Source organism: Ambystoma mexicanum, chromosome 7q, assembly GCF_040938575.1.
Source record: "Ambystoma mexicanum isolate Mex_15411 chromosome 7q, UKY_AmexF1_1, whole genome shotgun sequence".
Taxonomy (NCBI): domain Eukaryota; kingdom Metazoa; phylum Chordata; class Amphibia; order Caudata; family Ambystomatidae; genus Ambystoma; species Ambystoma mexicanum.
The window spans coordinates 899,215,101-899,233,668 of NC_090941.1; the positions used below are offsets into that span (position 1 = coordinate 899,215,101).

Consider the following 18,568-nt stretch of genomic DNA (forward strand, 5'->3'; position numbering starts at 1 on the left):
GGCGATTTACGCCTTTTGAAGCTTGCGTGGAATATTCTCTTATGTTTTTTGGGATTGACATTGCTTTGCACAGGTCTGCACATCTTTGTTTGTGATTTCCTTGGAAGCTACTCCTGGGGCTTGATGGTGGCGTGTGGGACCCGGCGTTCGTTGGTTCGACAGAAATGTCGAACCCAAAGACTAACAAGTCTTCTGCAGCATTCAGGATGGTGTTTCTCACTGAAGCAGAAGTTATGTGTAGAAGGACTTGGTCACGGCATTTCTCGGTGGCGTACTCCACAATTCTAATGTCTTCTGATCTGATAGTGCGGAGAGAAGGTATGCAAGTAAAGAGTTTCATCACATTAAGGCGATTCAAATTTAGGTCACGATCTTCGTGGTGTATATTTTGTAATCGCAGTTTACAGTGTACGTTTCCTGGGCCAATGTTTGCAGAGGAATGGACTCGTGTAGAGAATCGAGGTTGTCTGTGTGATTGGAGTCTCGTCTGTTTAGGATTCAATAATCCAGGTATTCTAGATCCTTGATCCAGGCCCTTTGATCTGGAATCCGGATACCTATCTCTCCATGCTTCAGGTTTAGAATTCGGCAAGGGATCAGCTCCAGAAGTTTTAGGAAACATATGAATTTGATCAGTTGGTTTGTCAATAAGAGAGTCGTCTGAGTATGTTGAAAGGTCGCCAAGGTCGATCTTGGACCCCGACAACTTGCTCACAGTGCTTTCTTGATCGGATTCAAGGCGTTGTCTTTTTTTTGCAGGAGCCACTGTGTTTGGATGTTTTAGTTCCAGATTTTCATCAGAGGGAGCACCGTACTGGCCACGAGGAATCGGTAGCTCTGATCGAGAGATCAGGCCTACTTTGGTCGCGGGCATGACATTTCTAATGAATTTTCTTTGCTTTGTTTTCTGTTGGCGATTTGTTGGATCTTTTGTTCTTCCTGATAGTACCACGCAGGACGTCTTTATCGGTGGAATTTCTTGAGCCGATTTTGGGGCAACCTCAATTGATTTCGCTATACCGTCAAAAATGCCAAAGGAAACTGGAGCTTTCGAAGAAGGAGCATCTGAGGCTTTGCAGTTTGTTTGTTGCTTTGGCATAGGATTTGAAATAGCGTCAAGAGAATCTTTGTCTAGATTTATTGTTCCAATTTGGACAGCTAGGCCATGGGTAGCTTTATCTGGAACCTTGATCGCAGAGGAGATGGATGATGCTTGTAATTTTTTTGATCGATCATTCAATATCATGGGATCAATCGTGCAGTCAATGGGTTTGAGCAAGAGCTTATTATTAATGTCGGCTGTTGGTATGGGAGGCATCTTAGCTGGCTCCAAGTTTGAGCCCAACATTGAGCTTGAATGGCGCATCCACTTTACAGCTTCGAGCAAGCCGTCTGATAAAGTGTCATTTTGGCAATGATGTCGTGCGGCGAGGTCACTAAGCCGCTCTTGCCCACGCATTGTCTGTTCTGCCTCATGAGATAGCTGAGTCTGTAAAAAGTGTGTCACAGTTTCGAATGTATCCATCTTTTCTTTCAAAGGGACTATTAGAGAAGTCTGATCTTTAAAGGCTTCATGCAGCGATTCATACATCTTTATGAATGGTAGCAATGCAGTAGAGGAAGCGGCCAGAACGTTATTGTAGATTTGCATCGCAGCAGCAGACGAAAGACTGGGTTTAGAATTTGGACCAGGTTTTTCTGCTGTGCTTGACTGTGAATGGTTTGCGGACTCAGAGTGGAAATCACTCAATCCCGAGGTGTTCACAACTGGCAGGACTGTAGTATTGCTCAATGGTTGAACAACTTTCGCACGTGAGTTTGCAATCCTCGGTGTGCTGGAATTGTGTTTGTGACTCAATTGTACACGTAGGTTCGTGTGAATTTCATTCATGCTGTGAACAGCAGAACCCCGAAAGTTTTCACCAACAGCCGAAGTCGCATCTGTTCGAAATCGCTTTGTTTTTACATTACGTAAGCTATCACTTACATGGCGAGACAGCTTTTCCGGGCCAGTGTCAAACAGATGATTGTTTCGCTGGTCGGAATCCATTGATGAATTTGGATGAGTACGTGGTTGAGGGAGTTTAGGCATGTGCAGCATATTAAGAGCCTCCATGGGATTCCGCTTTGTTTGGACTGTGATGTTTCTCTGCATTTGTGGGGTCCGATGATTTACATAGCCTTCCAAGATTATGGAGTTAATCGTTTCACTCCGACCAGGTTTGACTTTATAATGATTCCGTTTATCGATTGTTGGGTCGCAACTGGCTGCAGCTTTGTTGTTTGTGTAGTTAACAGCCGGTGTGTTCTGACCTGGGGAGTCCGCGCTCTTAATAATGTCGTCTACTTGAGAGGCTTCCATCAGCTCTGCATCCATACATTCGAATGGTGAGAAGAATTCATCTGCCGTCTCTGAGGTTATCCGATTTTGCTCTGTTTGATGGCAGTTGGTTAACGAAGACGATCCTGAAGGACTTAAGATTACGCGGGGTAAGTCAGAGAGTGTTAATAGGCTTCGTGGAGGTCGAATTTCAGTAATCACAGTGACATCATCAGGCGAAATAATTGTTTCAGGCTTGACGGACTCTTCCGAAATATCAACCTATGCGTGGACTGATTGATTTGAATTTTCGTTTCCCACTAGTTGGAGGCTGTGAGCTTTCGGGAGCGTAAGTTCCTGTGCGCACAAGGCAGCATCGCTGCCAGGTAAGGGAGCTTTAATTCTTTCACCCGTCTTCCCTTCAGGCAAACATAGCATGGATGCTTGAGTGAGTGGAGACAAGTTTATATTGTTTGTTTCCAAGGAAGGAGCAGGTAATAAAGCCGACGATAAGTCAAGCAAAGGTTCTGAAAAAGTAGTTGATTCAGTTAGCTGACGAGCACGTTTAGCAACGCTTACCTTAGAGGCCACTGGAGTAGAGTCGGCTTTTAGGGCAGTCCACGGATTTAGCATCCAACGTTGTTGAATGTTTTTTTTTTTCGTGTGTGCGGCCCTTCATTTCCTGATGCGTAGTCATTATGGCCACCAGCACCAAACAGCCGCACAACAGTCACCGGCCTTTTCCCGTCGGGCTTAACGCCGCGAGGGTGCTTGGATCTCTGTTAAATGAAGCTGAAGGGTCACGTGATCCGCCACGTGAGCGCTGGCAAGCTCCGCCTCCTCCTGAAGGCGAGCGATTCACAGCAAGAGCCCCTTGTGGCTCGCAGTGCTGGAAACAGGCTGCAGGAAACAAACGTTCGTTTTGCAGACAAGAAATGCAGTCCTTGAGAGAGATTGTATCACACCTTCGCCTGTCACTCCAATTCTGCATCAGTTCCTTGCTCCTTTTTATTCTCTATACCATATCCTCCATATTTACAGACTCGTCCTCCCTTCCTTTCGACAACCAAAGAGGTACCAGTGTGAATGCAGCTCTTCTTCCCCTTAACAAGTAGAATGGTGGTATGTTGGTGGTCCTATTTGTGGTGAGCTGGTGGGCGGCCAAAGCTTCTTTTACAATCTTGTAGGGATCCATGCCTGAGGCCATGGCCAGTTGCAGGGCACCTTGTATGAACCTGTTCATTCTTTGAACGCGCAAGTCCACTGTTGCCAGTAGGTGATCCAAATGCACTCCTGTGGAGAATACTCCCATAATAAGGTTGGTTTGCTAACTGATGCACTCATAAACTACGTATTAAAGTAAATGAATAAAAAGTAGAAAGACTCTGTAGACCATTCAAGTTGCAGACTTAAAGTCCTTTGTGACACCCGTTTTTATAATTATATGCATAATTGGTGTAATTGATACCATTTTATAAAAGACAATTTTACAAGAACATAATCTTTAATTTCTTGAACTCAATACTGTGCCAAAAACCCGCAGAGTGCGTGCTGGTGGCACTAGTTTCCCCACCATGGCAGCCACCCTCTGAAATTCCCTTCCACCGCACATCAGACTACTTGACTCTCACACTGCCTTTCGCAAGGCCATCAAGACTACTCTCTTCAAATAATGTGCCTGTTTTTTGTCCGCAACCCAGGATCTATGTATTTGTAACACTGTATGTATATTCTAAGAACTCTTCTGGGGCAGCTTTTTTGCTTTTTTGTAACCCTTAATCAAGCCTTCTTACGCACCGCTTTCAGCGCCTCTGTCTGCGGGCTGCAGTGCTCTTCACAAATGTAAAAAATAAATAAATAAATAATATCCTTGAGGGTTACCACATCACACTTAATTCTTGATCATCACAATATCAACAAACACTGAACATATTTCTTGTCAAGAATAATATCATGGACATGTTCATTCAGACACCTCAACTGTATTGCCAACTCATTTCGGATTCGGTATCCATCCTTACGGCCTGTACAGTGTTCTTCTAAATTGGTATTTCTTTGATTAACCTAAAAAACATGTATGTAATTACTAACTGGTAACTATTGCTAACCTGCCGGTTTAATGTTTTTAAAGCTCAAATTAAACAATTGAGAACTGCTTGACAAGTGCTGTTGGCTGTTTGCTGGGGGCAGGGTGCTGGGTGATTGTGCTTGAGATATCGTGGCGGCTCCCACGTTTATAACTATACTCGAGTGGTGAACTCTTTTGCAGAGCCCTGATAGTCTGCCGAACACTGCTTGGTGAGTTGGGAGCTTCAGAGAGTAAGACTAGTTAACCGGATCTAGTCTCATATTCTGCCGTTGTCTCTAGGCTGGTTTTTTAAACAGATACGCATTTGGAGGATAAAGAGTGTACATACTCGTTCTCCCACTGTACACTGTTTTACAGAAGGGGGAGCAGCACCAGGTAGTGGTGATAAAGACAAGATCCTGCTGGTCAGGAGATTTCTGCCCATAAGAATCAGTCTATTAAAGAAGTCCCAGATCACTGTTCTGCTGTAGTGCTGGTGCAGACAGGGTTGGATTGGCTCATTGGCCTTTCGGCCCGTGGCCGGCCCGAAATCGTCCATGGGGAGTGGGGGCCGGTTTCTGCCCATGACTGGGTCGGTTTGGAGAAAAAGAAAAGTGAAAAAAACCCACATTTCTTTTTCATTTTATTTTTTTACAAAAAGCCTTTCATCCTTCTTAGGTAGATAAATGAGTACCAACACAGGTTGGGTGATATTGTATGCATATTTGTTCTATAAAAAAGAGCTTAAGCCTAAGTGCAGTACAATAACATATCATTTGGCCTTGGACGTCTGCTTGGATTCACAGTAATTTAGTGTACCTAGGAACAATGCTATTTGATGCCACTTCCTGTTTTGTCAAGGGGTGAAAGGTTGTTTTTCATCGCTTCCCAGGACATCACTCCTGGTGATGTCATTAGAGGTCAAGGGTCGTGGGGCGGGCCACTTTTTTGAGGCGAGGGGTGGGCCACTTTTTTTGGGGTGACAGGGCTTATTTCTTGTCCCAGTCCGACCCTGGGTGCAGGGTCTGGATGGGCCCCTTGTTCATGAGGAGGGCCGTGGTGCATCCATTCACTGCCTTCTTTGCTGCTGTCTCCCGCTGGAATGCTCCACTTCTCGCGTGTGCACCGTGAAGTATTGTTAAGCTTCTGCCGCGATCGCAGGACCTTGTCCTCTCCTCACAGTGCGCCCTTTTATTGTTACATCATATCCGCTTTACGTTGCGCCACGTAGAGGCATGGCATTATAACAATGTGTACAGTGAAATAAAGAGATCACCAAACAGACAAACTTTCCTTTTGTTCATTCAATTCAATAAATCTAATGCGTGCACACGCGCTGGAGCACTGGCAAGCATTTTGTTGTAGTGTAGTCTTGTCACTGGCCTGGGTGCTTGCTGTAAGAATGTTGATGCATGAATGCAGCTCAGGAGAATTTTGGGTGGATCTGTGTGTGAATGTTCGGAGTGTGTCAGTTGGGAGACTGAGCTGGGGATGGCTGGATGGCCAGTGGGTCCACTCCTTTGTTAGTTATGTTTATACCCATCCATGTTCCTGTCAGTGTCTATACGTGACTACATATATACAAGAGAAACTGGAGTAATGTACATAATGTACATATGTAAATTGAAGCCTTGCCTGGAACCAAACCTAGACTCCACAGCAGGTCTGCGCTTCAGTGATGCATCCTGATGTCTAGTGAAAGGCTTTACAACACATTTCCGCTCACAATGCTCGCTCTGTGCTCTCTAGTGTAAATTCTGCGCCCTGATCTCTCCCTCATCACACAACCTTGCGCCTAACTTTGGTCCACTCATGTCAGGCGGGATGACATTACTACACTCGTCTCTAACTATAAAGTTGACTGCCAGAACGTTTCACATTAAAATAACAAACCTTGTTTGTAACTGTCGTCTTTTCCTTCCAGTTCTTTCTCTGATTGCTCAATGTATTTTATATCACATGTTCCACCATCTGCTTCACCTCCTTCTTCAGCGATTGTTTCCATAGCTGCTTTACTTTCAGTGCCATTCAACTCAGCTCTGGAAAAACAATACACGTGTGTATTATTGCCGTAAATCATTTCAAATGATACAAGATCGAAAACTAGACTAAGCTGTCCATGTATTTACAAAGGTTAAACAAAGTTTAGTGGTATTTCAGGTATGTGATAATAATGAACACAATTAAAGCTGGACAAATAATGAGTTCTCGTCTTTTCATTTTCATTTGTCTATATATGGCATTTGTTGACTGACACTGACGCAGGCATTCTCACACTATTAAAGACGTTTTGTATTCTAGACATACCAATCATAACAATTGCCTTTTTGTGGAATGTGACAAAATAGTGCTTGTCCTGCCTGGAACCCCAAGAAGGAATAGAGCTGGCACGCCATTTGACAGGAGGAGTGGCTGGAGCTGGAAGGGCAGAGCCGCGCCCATGCCTCTTGTATAGAAGCAAGAAGGGACATGGCGATGCATTCACAGTGCCCCGTCCACTTCTTTCATCTAACTGTTAAAGGGAGCAAGAAAGAGGGTCTGGCGAGCATAGGGGCTGTGCGTGTCGGTATTCCTGCACATCCACGGGCCGCCAGCTGCGGTCACCATGGCAGGGAGGTCCGGGGATACTCTTGCTCAAAAGATTAAATTCTGGCGGCACAGATTGGCTCTATGTGCGACACGAGGGAAGGAATCAGCAAGAAGTGGGTGGAGATGGAGCAGGAAGCTACGAGGTTCTCGTTGGCCAACACCCCATTTCTCACACCCAGGTCCTGGGAGAGCAGAGAGAAATTGTTAAGCACGACCAAGGCATCCTGAGGGTATTGGGACCAGGGAATCCGAACCCTGGGAATCCCGGTGGGAATAGGCCCCCAATCTCCAATACTGGGGAAACCTGACTTCAGCCCTGGGTTGATAAGCCGACCCTTTGTAAAGTGTGAAACGTGGGGAAACTCTGCCTATCCCACATGTATATGGATTTGACCCCTTTGACCATTTAAAGAGTGTAAAACCTGGTTCCAGGTTGATGAAGGGGAACGGTTTAGGTACGGTAACATCCTTTATTGGGTCACAAATGTGGAAGTGAAAAGTAAGGGAACGTGGGACCCCAAGGTGATAGAGTTGACTCTGGTAAAGGGCCTTGGCTCAAAGCGCACAACTGCATTTCATAGGTTGCTCAACCCAGTGAATGAAGTGGAGACTGTACCCTATATGGCAAAGTGGCAGACCGAGTTGGGTATAGATATTCAACCAGAATCATGGTCACATGTAAGGGATAGTGCTCACAAAGCATCGCAATGTACAGCTAAGATGGAATGTGGGTACAAAATTCTGTGTAGATGGCACATGCCCCCCATTTGCCTACATGAGATTAACGCTGGGTACTCGGACAGATGCTGGAGGGGATGTGGGGAGAAAGGAACACTGGGTCCTTTGTGGTGGACGTGCCCCCGATCTCAATCATACTGGAAGGAGATTCTCTCGCACATCAGAGAACTCACAGGAATTAACCTTCCCTGGGACCCTAGAGTAGTGGTTCTGGGGGAATCGGCCGAGGAGGAGGGATACACACTGTGCAGTTCATTGGCGGGGTGGTAACGCAACTCTTGACTCTGTTCCCGCCGTTCCTAGAAGCGCTTTTTTGTATATGCTAATATGCTGTGCTCTAACGTACGCAGGTAATAAGCCACAGCTCACATGCACTAAACTTAAGTTTCATCTTGAGTGCACGCCGAGATGGATGTTTTGAAAACCTTTAAGGAACACATTCAGATGGCTTACCTGGGGGTTTTATTTACACGGTATATAGGTCCCTGTGAAATACAAGACCTGCACTTGAACACAAAGTTAACGGTCGCGCCATAACCTGCTGTTGAGTGGATGCCCACATCTACTAGACGGTTTCTAAATGGGAGAATACGGTTTCACTGCAATCGTTCCGGCAAGCCTATGTCTACCCACTCTTTAAGCATATGTGGTGGAGTAGGCCCCATAACGATGCAATAGGCTTAATAAGGGTGGTAACAATGTGTTGTTTATTATATCTTGGCTTACGTAGTGTTGTTTTGTATTAAAATAGTGTAACTCAGGTACACAGTCACCTCCCATTTAGTTGGTTGACGTTAGAGTCACATACATACTGGATGACATATGGTAATCAGACACCAATGTTTATTCTTGTTTTAGGGGAAGATTCTTCATTCTGGCCATGAAAAGATGACACTTTTGAACGAGGAATCAAGAGCATAGTATAAACTGTTCCATGATATAAAACCAATGAAAATCAATATTTGGTTGTTGTAGTTAAAGTTGAACAGTGCATTGTGTTCAGACAGGTAGCCCCTGATGAATTTCCTGGTATCACTGAAGAAACATAAGAGGAAATACACATTTTGAGAATTGTTATGTTTTATGAATTGGTATGACTGGAATGATATGAGCATGAATGATGTGCTTGATGAGAGTTTTATATAATCAACCATTTGCACAGCACTAGACACTTTACTGAGATCAGGGAAGGTTGAGATGTGTTTGCTTCACATGAACTAACTGTTTTTTGCACTGTCAAACTTCAATAATTGAATTGTACAAAACTAAACACGTATGTTTTTTAATTGCAATGTGTTAACAATATAAAAATATGTAAATGTTTTGAAGCTATGGTGAAAAGACTGATTTATCAATCTGGCCACTGGTGGTAGACGAATCTCCCCCTCGAACAGGTTTTTCTTGTACAAACGCTTTGTTGTTTGTAATTAAAGGTTCAGTAACCTAATAGAGGGATCGCTTGTGGGTCTCGAACCCTAACGCCTCCTGCGGTTGTTTAATTTTTGAACCAGCCATATGCTCTAATTTGTGAATAAACTTGAAAAATGATAAATAAAGCTTGGAGAATTTTTTTCTACGGTTCTGCTTTGAACTCGAGAGAGCGTTCCATGGAAGGAGGGTGTTAATGCTCCTGCTGACATGTTATTCCTTCATTTGTGAAATAAAACCTTGTTATCCTTGCAAGATGTGCACAAACCTTTTTCCTTAAAGGAATGTCAATTCCTTGTCTGGTTGACAGTGGTACACTCTACAGCTCCTGCTATGAGATCCTCAGGGACTGATGCATAGAACCCACCAATACACAGGTTGTACTGTTGTATGTTACTGTTACATATATTCAGTTGTATATGAGAGCAAAAATCCCAGAGGACATCTGTCATCTCCGAGATTATCTAGCCATCATCCAATCTTGGATGTCGACTGCCTACCTCAAACTTAACCAATCCAAGACGGAATTCGTCTTCAACAGCGCCCCGCTAAACAACAACTTGCCCAATAATCAATCAATAATATGCGCCTAGAAGGATTTGATCCACAACTCCCGGCTTCAGCAAAATCATTAGGCTTCACCATTGACAACAGCCTGTCTTTACAGAAACACACAGCCAAGAAGGCCCAAACGGCATAGCTCCAAATCCCTACCCTTCACATAATCAAACCATTCATCATGCAATGGACTTCGGGACCGCAGTGCATCCTTTGTGGTCTTGCACATTGACAGTGGAAATGGCCTCCTGAAGCAGTTCCCAGCCGCTCACTGTGCGCACTTAAAAGCAGTCCACTACGCTACAGCAGGTCTTATTACATGTGCGCTGAAATTTGACCAAATCACCCCATCCTACCTGGACTACATTGAATTACTCTCCAGACAAGGATACCGTTCATGACTGCATGGGTATGCTCATTGACCCGCATACCCAACTTTGCTGTTTGTGCCCTGCAGCTAGCCTCTCCAGCAACATGTTGAAGTCAGGTGTCCTGAACATAAACAGCCTACCATATTCCTCTTCACTTCCCAAGGCCAGCCAAACAGCTCTGCCTCCTACCCTCGCTCAATGTTTTAGAAGCCTTGCTGATCCAATCTCACTTAAACCCTACCCCTGAGTTGGGCCCATCTGACACTGAGTAAGCCCCACATTGATGTCAGCTTTTTTACCTTCTAACCGCACATTCTAACTTGTCCGCTTCCATTTTACAGCTTCTGCATTACAATGCTTCACCTCTTGAATATAGCTTGTTTCTTAATTTAGCTGAATAATTGAAAATAGCCCTGCCTTGCAGTTAGCTGAATATCTGAACATAGCCTGTGCTCCATTTAGCTGAATATGTGAACAAAACCTGTTTCTGCATTTACCTGAATAGTTGAATATAGCCCTGTCTTGCATTTAGCGGAATATTTGAATACTAGTGTACAAGCCTGTGGTACACGGGCTTAAGTGCAAGTTTACATGGACACAGTAGGACCACTATACATCCTAAAGCAACCTCTCCCTCTAGTGGTGACAACAGGCAAAGCTATGCAAATTGGCATTGTCTATATATATCCTAAGGTAACAGTTCCCTCTAGCTACTGCATCAGACAAACATACAGGGACAAATATCTGGCCTTTTATTATATAGTTAGATTAGAGAGCTTGTTTCCACATTTAGCTGAATATTTGAACATAGCCCGCTTCTGCATTTAGCTGAATAGTTGAACATAGCCGTGTCTTCCATTTAGCTGAATAGTTGAACATAGCCGTGCCTTGCATGTAGCTGAATATTTGAATATAGCTTGTTTCTGCATTTAGCTGAATAGTTGAACATAGCCCTGTCCTGCATTTCGCTGAATATTTGGACATAGCTTGTTTCTGCATTTGGTAGAATATTTGAGCATAGCGTGTTTATGAATTTAGCTGAATATTTGAACATAACCTGTCTCTGCATTTAGCAGAATATTTGAACATAGCCTGTTTCTGCGTTTAGCTCAATAGTTGAATATAGCCCTATCTTGCATTAAACTGAATATTTGAATATAGCCTGTTCCCGCATTCAGTTGATTTTTTGAATATAACCCTGTCTTGCATTTAACTGAATATTTGAACATAGCCTTTTCCTGCATTTAGATTAATATGTAAATATAGCCCTGGCTTGCATTTAGCTGAGTATTTGAGTGTAACAATGTATTGATTTAAACAGAACATGTGAGTATAGTCCTGTATCACTACTAACTGAACATTTTGGATACATCACGCTAACTCACAGACCAGATGGGTACACTGGCGCACTAGAAGCCCAGCCAACCTACCCTCCCTTCCCCTACTTCTGTCCTCCTCACAGACCAGATGCCCTGGAGAAACACACTCCACCACATCACCTCTTCCCAATTGCCCACCTACCCCCATCACACCGACTAATTCACAGATCAGAGGGGCACTCTGACACACTAGAAGCCCAGTCAACCTTTTCTCTACCCCCTACGCCCATCCTGCTAACAGACCCTACCTTATGGAGAAACGCTCACCACCACTCCACTCCCTCCCAACAACCCACCCCCCTCAGTACCCCCACACTGCCCTCTGGGACAGCTCTCCCAACCACACAACTCCTCTGGAACCCCCCACTCCTATCTATCCCCCCTCACCAGTCTCCATCACACCCATGCCCTCCAGACCCCCCTCCACCTCAGAGTTCCCATCCCTAAGTGTCGCCTGAACAGTCCTTGCCAACACCCCCTCCTCTGCTGGCCCGCCAACCCTCCCATACACACCACAGGCACCCAAGCACACCTTCAAACACAAAACCCACAACACCCTTAACATCTCATCCCTGCACCCCTCTTACTTACACCTTTCACCCAAACACCCTACCCACATGACTCTTTTACCCTCCCTCTCTCCCAATTCAGTTAAGTCCCTCTTTAACAAATATCCTAATACTTACCCACCCAAACAACCTCAGCATTCCTAGGGGATTCATCAACTCAACATCACATCCCCCCCTAACCTCTCTCCGCCCCTCATGCTTCAACTCCCCTCCCAGACCATCTCTCTCAAAAACCCTCCTCACCATCTTGTACCCTCTCCAGAACACCCATCCACCTCTGGGACCCCACTTGAAACGCCTTTACACCCCCCCTTGCTCCACCACATACCACATGTGACCTTCGCCAAAAACCCTCACATCACAAACACTCTTTCCACAAACACCCCTCCCAACTACACACTCCACTCACCCCCACCAGGTATACACGAGGAGACCACCTCCACCCAACCTCCCCTCTCATTGACTCACCAAAAGGCCAACCCCTCATCTCTCCAACTCTCCTGCAGTCTCATCAACGCCAGATCTGTAGCCAAAAACGAACAAAACATATTTGACTTCATCACCTCCGAAAACCCAGACCTCCTAATCATCACTGAGACCTGGTTCTCTGATGACTTCAGACACCTCGCACACAAGGCTTTCCCCTTGAATACACACTCATCAAACACAACAGAGCTAGCAGAGCAGGCGGAATTGCCATCCTCTACAAACCTCACCTTTCTATCTCCTACTCTGAGGCATGCATGCAGCGCAGACTGTGAATCGCTCCTAGATTAATTCATCATCAACCCGTCACTCACCCACAGATTACTGCTCATCTACAGGCCATCTGGCTACAACAGACACTTTGCTAATGCTCTAAGCGACTCCCTAGCAGCCATTGGTCTCCCACCGCTCCCTCATCTGATTAGAAGACCTCAACATATGGTTGGATGCCCTTGACAATCCCATAACCCAATCACTCCTGGACAACCTGGAAACACCCAACTTGACTCAGCATTTTACAGGTGCCCCCCACACAGCAGGACACACTCTGGACACGATCTTCAGCTCCACTGACCTCATCCGTTCGCTTCCCCCAAGACCACTCATATGGTCGGACCATGCAGCCATCTTCTTCTCCTCTCTCCTGTCGCCCACCCTTCCTCTTCTAATGACTAACACTGGACCATCAACCCATGTCCCACTTTGGAATAAGATCATAATGACCCCAGACCTGGCTGATTCCCTGCTCTCCTCCCTCCCCATCTACCAGTCAAAGGAAGAACAACCTCCACCAACCACTTCAACTCATGGCTTTCTAACGCTCTCCTACCTCTCACCCCAACAAGATTTACCCCTTCCAGACAAGGCCACTTCCCCAGATGGTTCACACCTCTCCCCAAATCTATCAAAGAATGCAACCATTCCATTGAATGCAGATGGCGGGCCGACCCCACACCCCAAAATAAAACAGCCTACGCTCATCAATATCATATCTACAAAGCTGAAATCTGCAAGGCAAAAAAATCTTTTTACATGAACAGAATCTCTAACACCCGTAACAATAGCAAAGAGCTCCACAAGATTATCACATAATTCATGGGCCCACCCTGCACCTCTTCCCCCCACACGTCTCCCAATTGCTTCGAAGCGCCCTCTCTGACCATTTCTACAACACGGCACTAGAAAGAACCTGCACCACCGGCAATAAACTGACAGCACTCCAACCCACCCTTCTCGCTCACCCAAATGAACCCAACAACCAGCCCCCCGCTCCTATTTTCTCTTCCTTCGCTCCCATCCCTAGTCCCAAATGCCTCAAATTGCTGACTGACAGCCGTCCTTCCGGATCCCCAAATGACTCCTGCCCCCCACCTCGCAAGATCCATCCTTAACTCTTCCCTCACCTCAGGAACCTTCCCAGCAGCGTTCAAAACATCTCACGTCAAACCACTCTCGGAGAAAAAACTCACTTGACCCATGCCTGCAAACTACAGACCGATTTCTAACACCTGTTTCCTAGCCAAACTCACTGACTGCACAGCCTCCTCCCAGCTCAGTAACTTCACTGAAGCCCACCACCTCCTCGACCCCACCCAATCTGGCTTCATACCACTTAATGGAACTGAATTATCCCTAGTCTCCATATGGGATGACCTCAGAAACACTGCAGACACTGAGGGCTGTGCCGCACTCATTCTCCTCGACCTCTCAGCGACCTTGGACACCTTCAACCACATCATCCTCATTGACAGACTCCACTCCTTTGGCATTAGGGACTCAGCACGAAGATGGATCTCCTCATCCCTTGCCAACAGGCACCAAATCACCCACCTCCCTCTTTTCTCTTCTTCTGCCTGCCCGTCAGTAACAGAGTCGCCCAAGGCGCCGGCCTATCCCCCCTTCTGTTCACTCTCTATATGAGCCCTCTCTCCGCAATCATCTGCTCAGACAACCTCAGCTGCTACAACTACGCTGCGACACACAAATCATATCATCTTTAGAAACACCAAGTCAGTCTCCACCCCTCATCCAGACCTTACATTCTGCCTCACCGACGTTGACACGCGGGTACGTATCAAAACCCATGCTTAATGAAACTAGCCTAAGACACCCACTCGCACGCACCCACTGTCTGACATTAATCCACAAAACATTACACAACACCTCTGCCATAAGAATGCAACTATCCCCATGATAAAATTCTGTCTAGCTGCATACATAATGTTTTTCCTGCCCCCACACTCTCTCCATACTACCGCTCAGCGCCACCAGCTACATGCACTACTATAAGACACATTGGACAGCACACTCGCCATAAGAAAGCAGCTATCCCCCACGGCAAAATTCAGTCTAGCTGCACACATAACTATCCTCTGCTACTCTTGAACACTCCCCAAACTATCTCTCAGTACCGATCCACCACATACAACACACTAATACACACTGCACAATCACCTCTGTCCTAAAAAAAAAAGCAACTATCCCACGATAAAATGTTGTCTAACTGCACACATAATGCTTCTCCTGACGTCACACTATCTCCAGACTACCACTCAGCACCTACCCACTACATCCACTACTCTAAGACACATTGCACAGCACCTCTACAATAAGAAAGCAGCTATCCCCCGTGATGAAATTCGGCCTTGCACAAATAATGACTCTCACATAATCTCTAGACTACCTCTCATCACCCACCCACTACAAGCACCACTCTAAGACACTTTACACAGCACCTCTGTCATAGAAATGCAGCTATCCTCCACAATACAATTCGGTCTAGCTGTACACATAACGTCTATCCTGCTCTCACACTCTCTCCAGACTACCTCTCAGCACCCATCCACTACATGCATTACTTTCAGACACAATGCACAACACACCAACCATAAGAATGCAGCTATCCCCCACCATAAAAATGTGGTCTAGCTGCACACATAACGGGTTTAACCTACTCTCGCATACTCTCCAGACTACCCCTCAGAACCCATCCACTTTACACACTACACAAAAAACACATTGCACAACACCTCTGCCATAAGAATACAGCTATCCCCGAAAATAGAAATGTGGTCTAGTGGCACACATAATGCTTCTCCTGCTCTCACACGCTCCCTGTTCTATCTCTCAGCACCCATCCACACACCCAACTAGACATGGGTGGCTAGCAGGGACTTAGCCACACCTACCCCCCTTCGTATTGCCAAAATGCACACATGCTTCTATATCTCTCCGACAACTTTCCCATACCTGGACTTATGTACACCGAGGGCGTTCAGCCTTCAGCGCATTGGGACCATACCAATGGTGAAAGGTGCTATACAAATGACAGATGATGAGGATGATGTATCTTCTAGAAAGCAGCCACTAGTAGCACACCAGTGTACATGGCGCAAAACTTCACACATGTGATGGCACATGCTCCTCGCGCAGCAAATCGACCAACTGGCTTGAATCACAACTCGTCTGCAAAGAGAGGGCCCACAAACAATCCTTCCCTTATCAAGCAACTACCCGCTGGAACTCGATCCTGGTATCTGCTGAGAATGTCGAACCAATATTCTAAAATTTCACAAATCTCTCAAAACACCTGAACAAGGGCTAATCCCAACACATGTACATACCGACGCTCAGACTGGAACTCCCAGTACTGTGCTACTGTTAAACATGCCAGCCAAATGCTGGCTTCCCACACCTTGTGCAGCGCTCCACTGTTCTCATCCAGGACTGCCCTTTAAAGAATAACATTTAAATAAAATAAAATAAAATAATGCTTTGTGAAAGCGCTCAGGTTGTTAGAAGTTACAACAACTGTGTCAACCCAGCCTTCATATAGGTAGACATAAACATGGAACCTTGGCATGAAGAAACCTCCTTGGTGACGTCAAATGTGAAAATCCCTATCTAAGAGTCCGTGTTACTACTGGTGCAGTAATCTCAAAGGCACAGCGTTCTGGTTGCATGACCCATGACCACTAATGTTGATCGTTGCCCTCTCAAAGGGTACCCCAGCCATAGGTAACAGCTCTAGGGCTCTTTACTCTGTCCTCTGGACTAACTAGACAACTGGCAGGTTGCACAGGCTCCACTTGACTACTAGGCCAGGACAGTATGTGTGCAGGGTCAGCTCCTGTGAAGTTTTCATCACTCCGAGATGTGCTCTCTGGTTGATAAAACCTGCATGTGTGTTTGCTAAGTCAGTTAATGTAAAGCTGAGGAAGCGTCCGCCGAGTCCCAGGGAACGTCTACCTGGATCTGTAACAACAATTCTTTACTTGCCCCGCTCTAATAAAAAGGCTGATAATATATACAAAAGTATTATCACCCTCACAGAGAATAAAGTTTTTGAGGACTAAAGCACTATTGAATTTTCCCTTCTGCACATTTGGTTCAGCGCTAACCGCGGAGCAGGTAGTGTGAACACAATTAAATGGGATGTGAGTGCCGGTTTCATTATTTGGTTGTTGTATTTGTCAGTATCGTGATTTGGTAATGAATGCTGAACCCATTGCTAAACATGTGTGTTGTGTTTGGTGATGAGTGAGCCTCTGAGTATGGAAGAATATTACTACCACCAGTTATTGGGGATCACACATCGTATGTCAGTGTACACAGAATGTAACAATATTTTAATGAATTACTCCTTAATCTAGATTTAACTGTTTTAGGTTAGAAGCCTTCTTTGGGGCTGGGAAAGGAGGATGGGAGGAGGATGGGACAATTGTATATAGTTAAACCATCCAGTACTATGATTGGATGCTGGCTTCGCCATAACTAGAACAGCATTTATTTTTGTCATAACGTTCTTCTTACTAAAAATGTTTCTTTTTTAAGATAAACAAAGATAGCGAGCAAGTATCAGCACTTATGCAAGATTTAATTTAAAAAAAAGGTTATTCAAAACGGTTATATATCGAGATCTGAAGGTGTTCAGTTCTCACCAGCTCATATCTCGCGTAGCTTGGCAGCAATGACCCCAGCCCTGAGGTCAGAGTAGTCTCAAATCGGTGCGTTCACGTTATGGCATATGCGCGTTGTCCTTCCAGTGTCTTGTGGTTATCCTTCATGTATTTGCTAGGGCATGGTGCCTCCGTTTCTCTTGTTGATTTTGCAGTGGCGTATGGATTACAGGGAGTCCAAGTATCGCCAGCTCTACAGAGTTGTCTTCCGGGATTCCCAGAATCCACAAGATCGTTTTTTATAAAAGTTTCTCAAAATTGTGCTTTTATTGGACAGTAGTATAGCGTGTGACCTAGCGAGCCTTTCTCTGTACAGTCCCTCCAGCAATGCTAGGCCCTGGCAGTGTTAGCTTTGCGTAATTGTGCATGGAACCAGTAGGCTATGTGCAAGCGTTTATATGATGTCAACCTCGTGTCAGCATCTCCCTGGCCCACTGACCTGTTCTCTAGCCAGTCCTCCTCCTCTATACTTGTATTCAGTTTGCCACTTCTCCTTCAAAGTGGGGATTGTGTCTGTTCCCTTTCTATGAGGGCTTGGACCCTAGCAATTGCTTGTTTTGCTGCCCCATTGGGTGATTAGATAGGCGGCATAGGGAGAGGAAGGAATATTGGCATTCGTAACCTGGCCTGGTTTAGATTATATCTCTGGAAAGGCTTTCAAACAAATCCACGCCCCCTCTGTAAAGCAATGCACAAGGTATATCATACCTTTTTTATCCCATTCCATCCAATGATTTTTTTTCAATCTATTAGAAAGGGAGGATTCAGCCAAAAGGAGGTAAGGGCAGGGTATTAGCCCTCAATGACCCTCCATATTAATGTTGTCCTTTGTAGGATAGTGTTATGGGTTGGAGGGGGGACTCTGTTGGTGCAGAATTTCAATGGTTAAGAAGAGGGTGAGCAGGACGCTCTCATACTGAGCCCATGCAGATTTTTCTGGGCCTTCTAGTTGGGTTCTGGCAAGTTGCCAATCTGATCGCCCAAGTAATATAGACGAAAGTCTGGGACATTAGGCCGCCTCTGTACTTGGCGCTTAACAGAATGGGGAGTCTGATTTTAGCTTTCATCCCTTGCCAATTAAACGCCTGCAGTACTCAGTTTAAT

At 45.4% G+C, this 18,568-nt stretch overlaps 1 protein-coding gene across 1 annotated transcript in view; it reads right to left on the bottom strand.

Annotated features, from left to right (window-relative positions):
• CCDC81 (coiled-coil domain containing 81) overlaps positions 1–18,568 on the bottom strand; it is a 794,710-nt gene that overhangs the window by 499,204 nt on the left and 276,938 nt on the right. The window contains exon 6 of the mRNA XM_069639737.1: positions 6,282–6,427. Within this exon, the coding sequence (XP_069495838.1) occupies positions 6,282–6,427 (146 nt within the window). The remainder of the gene's footprint in view (positions 1–6,281; positions 6,428–18,568) is intronic.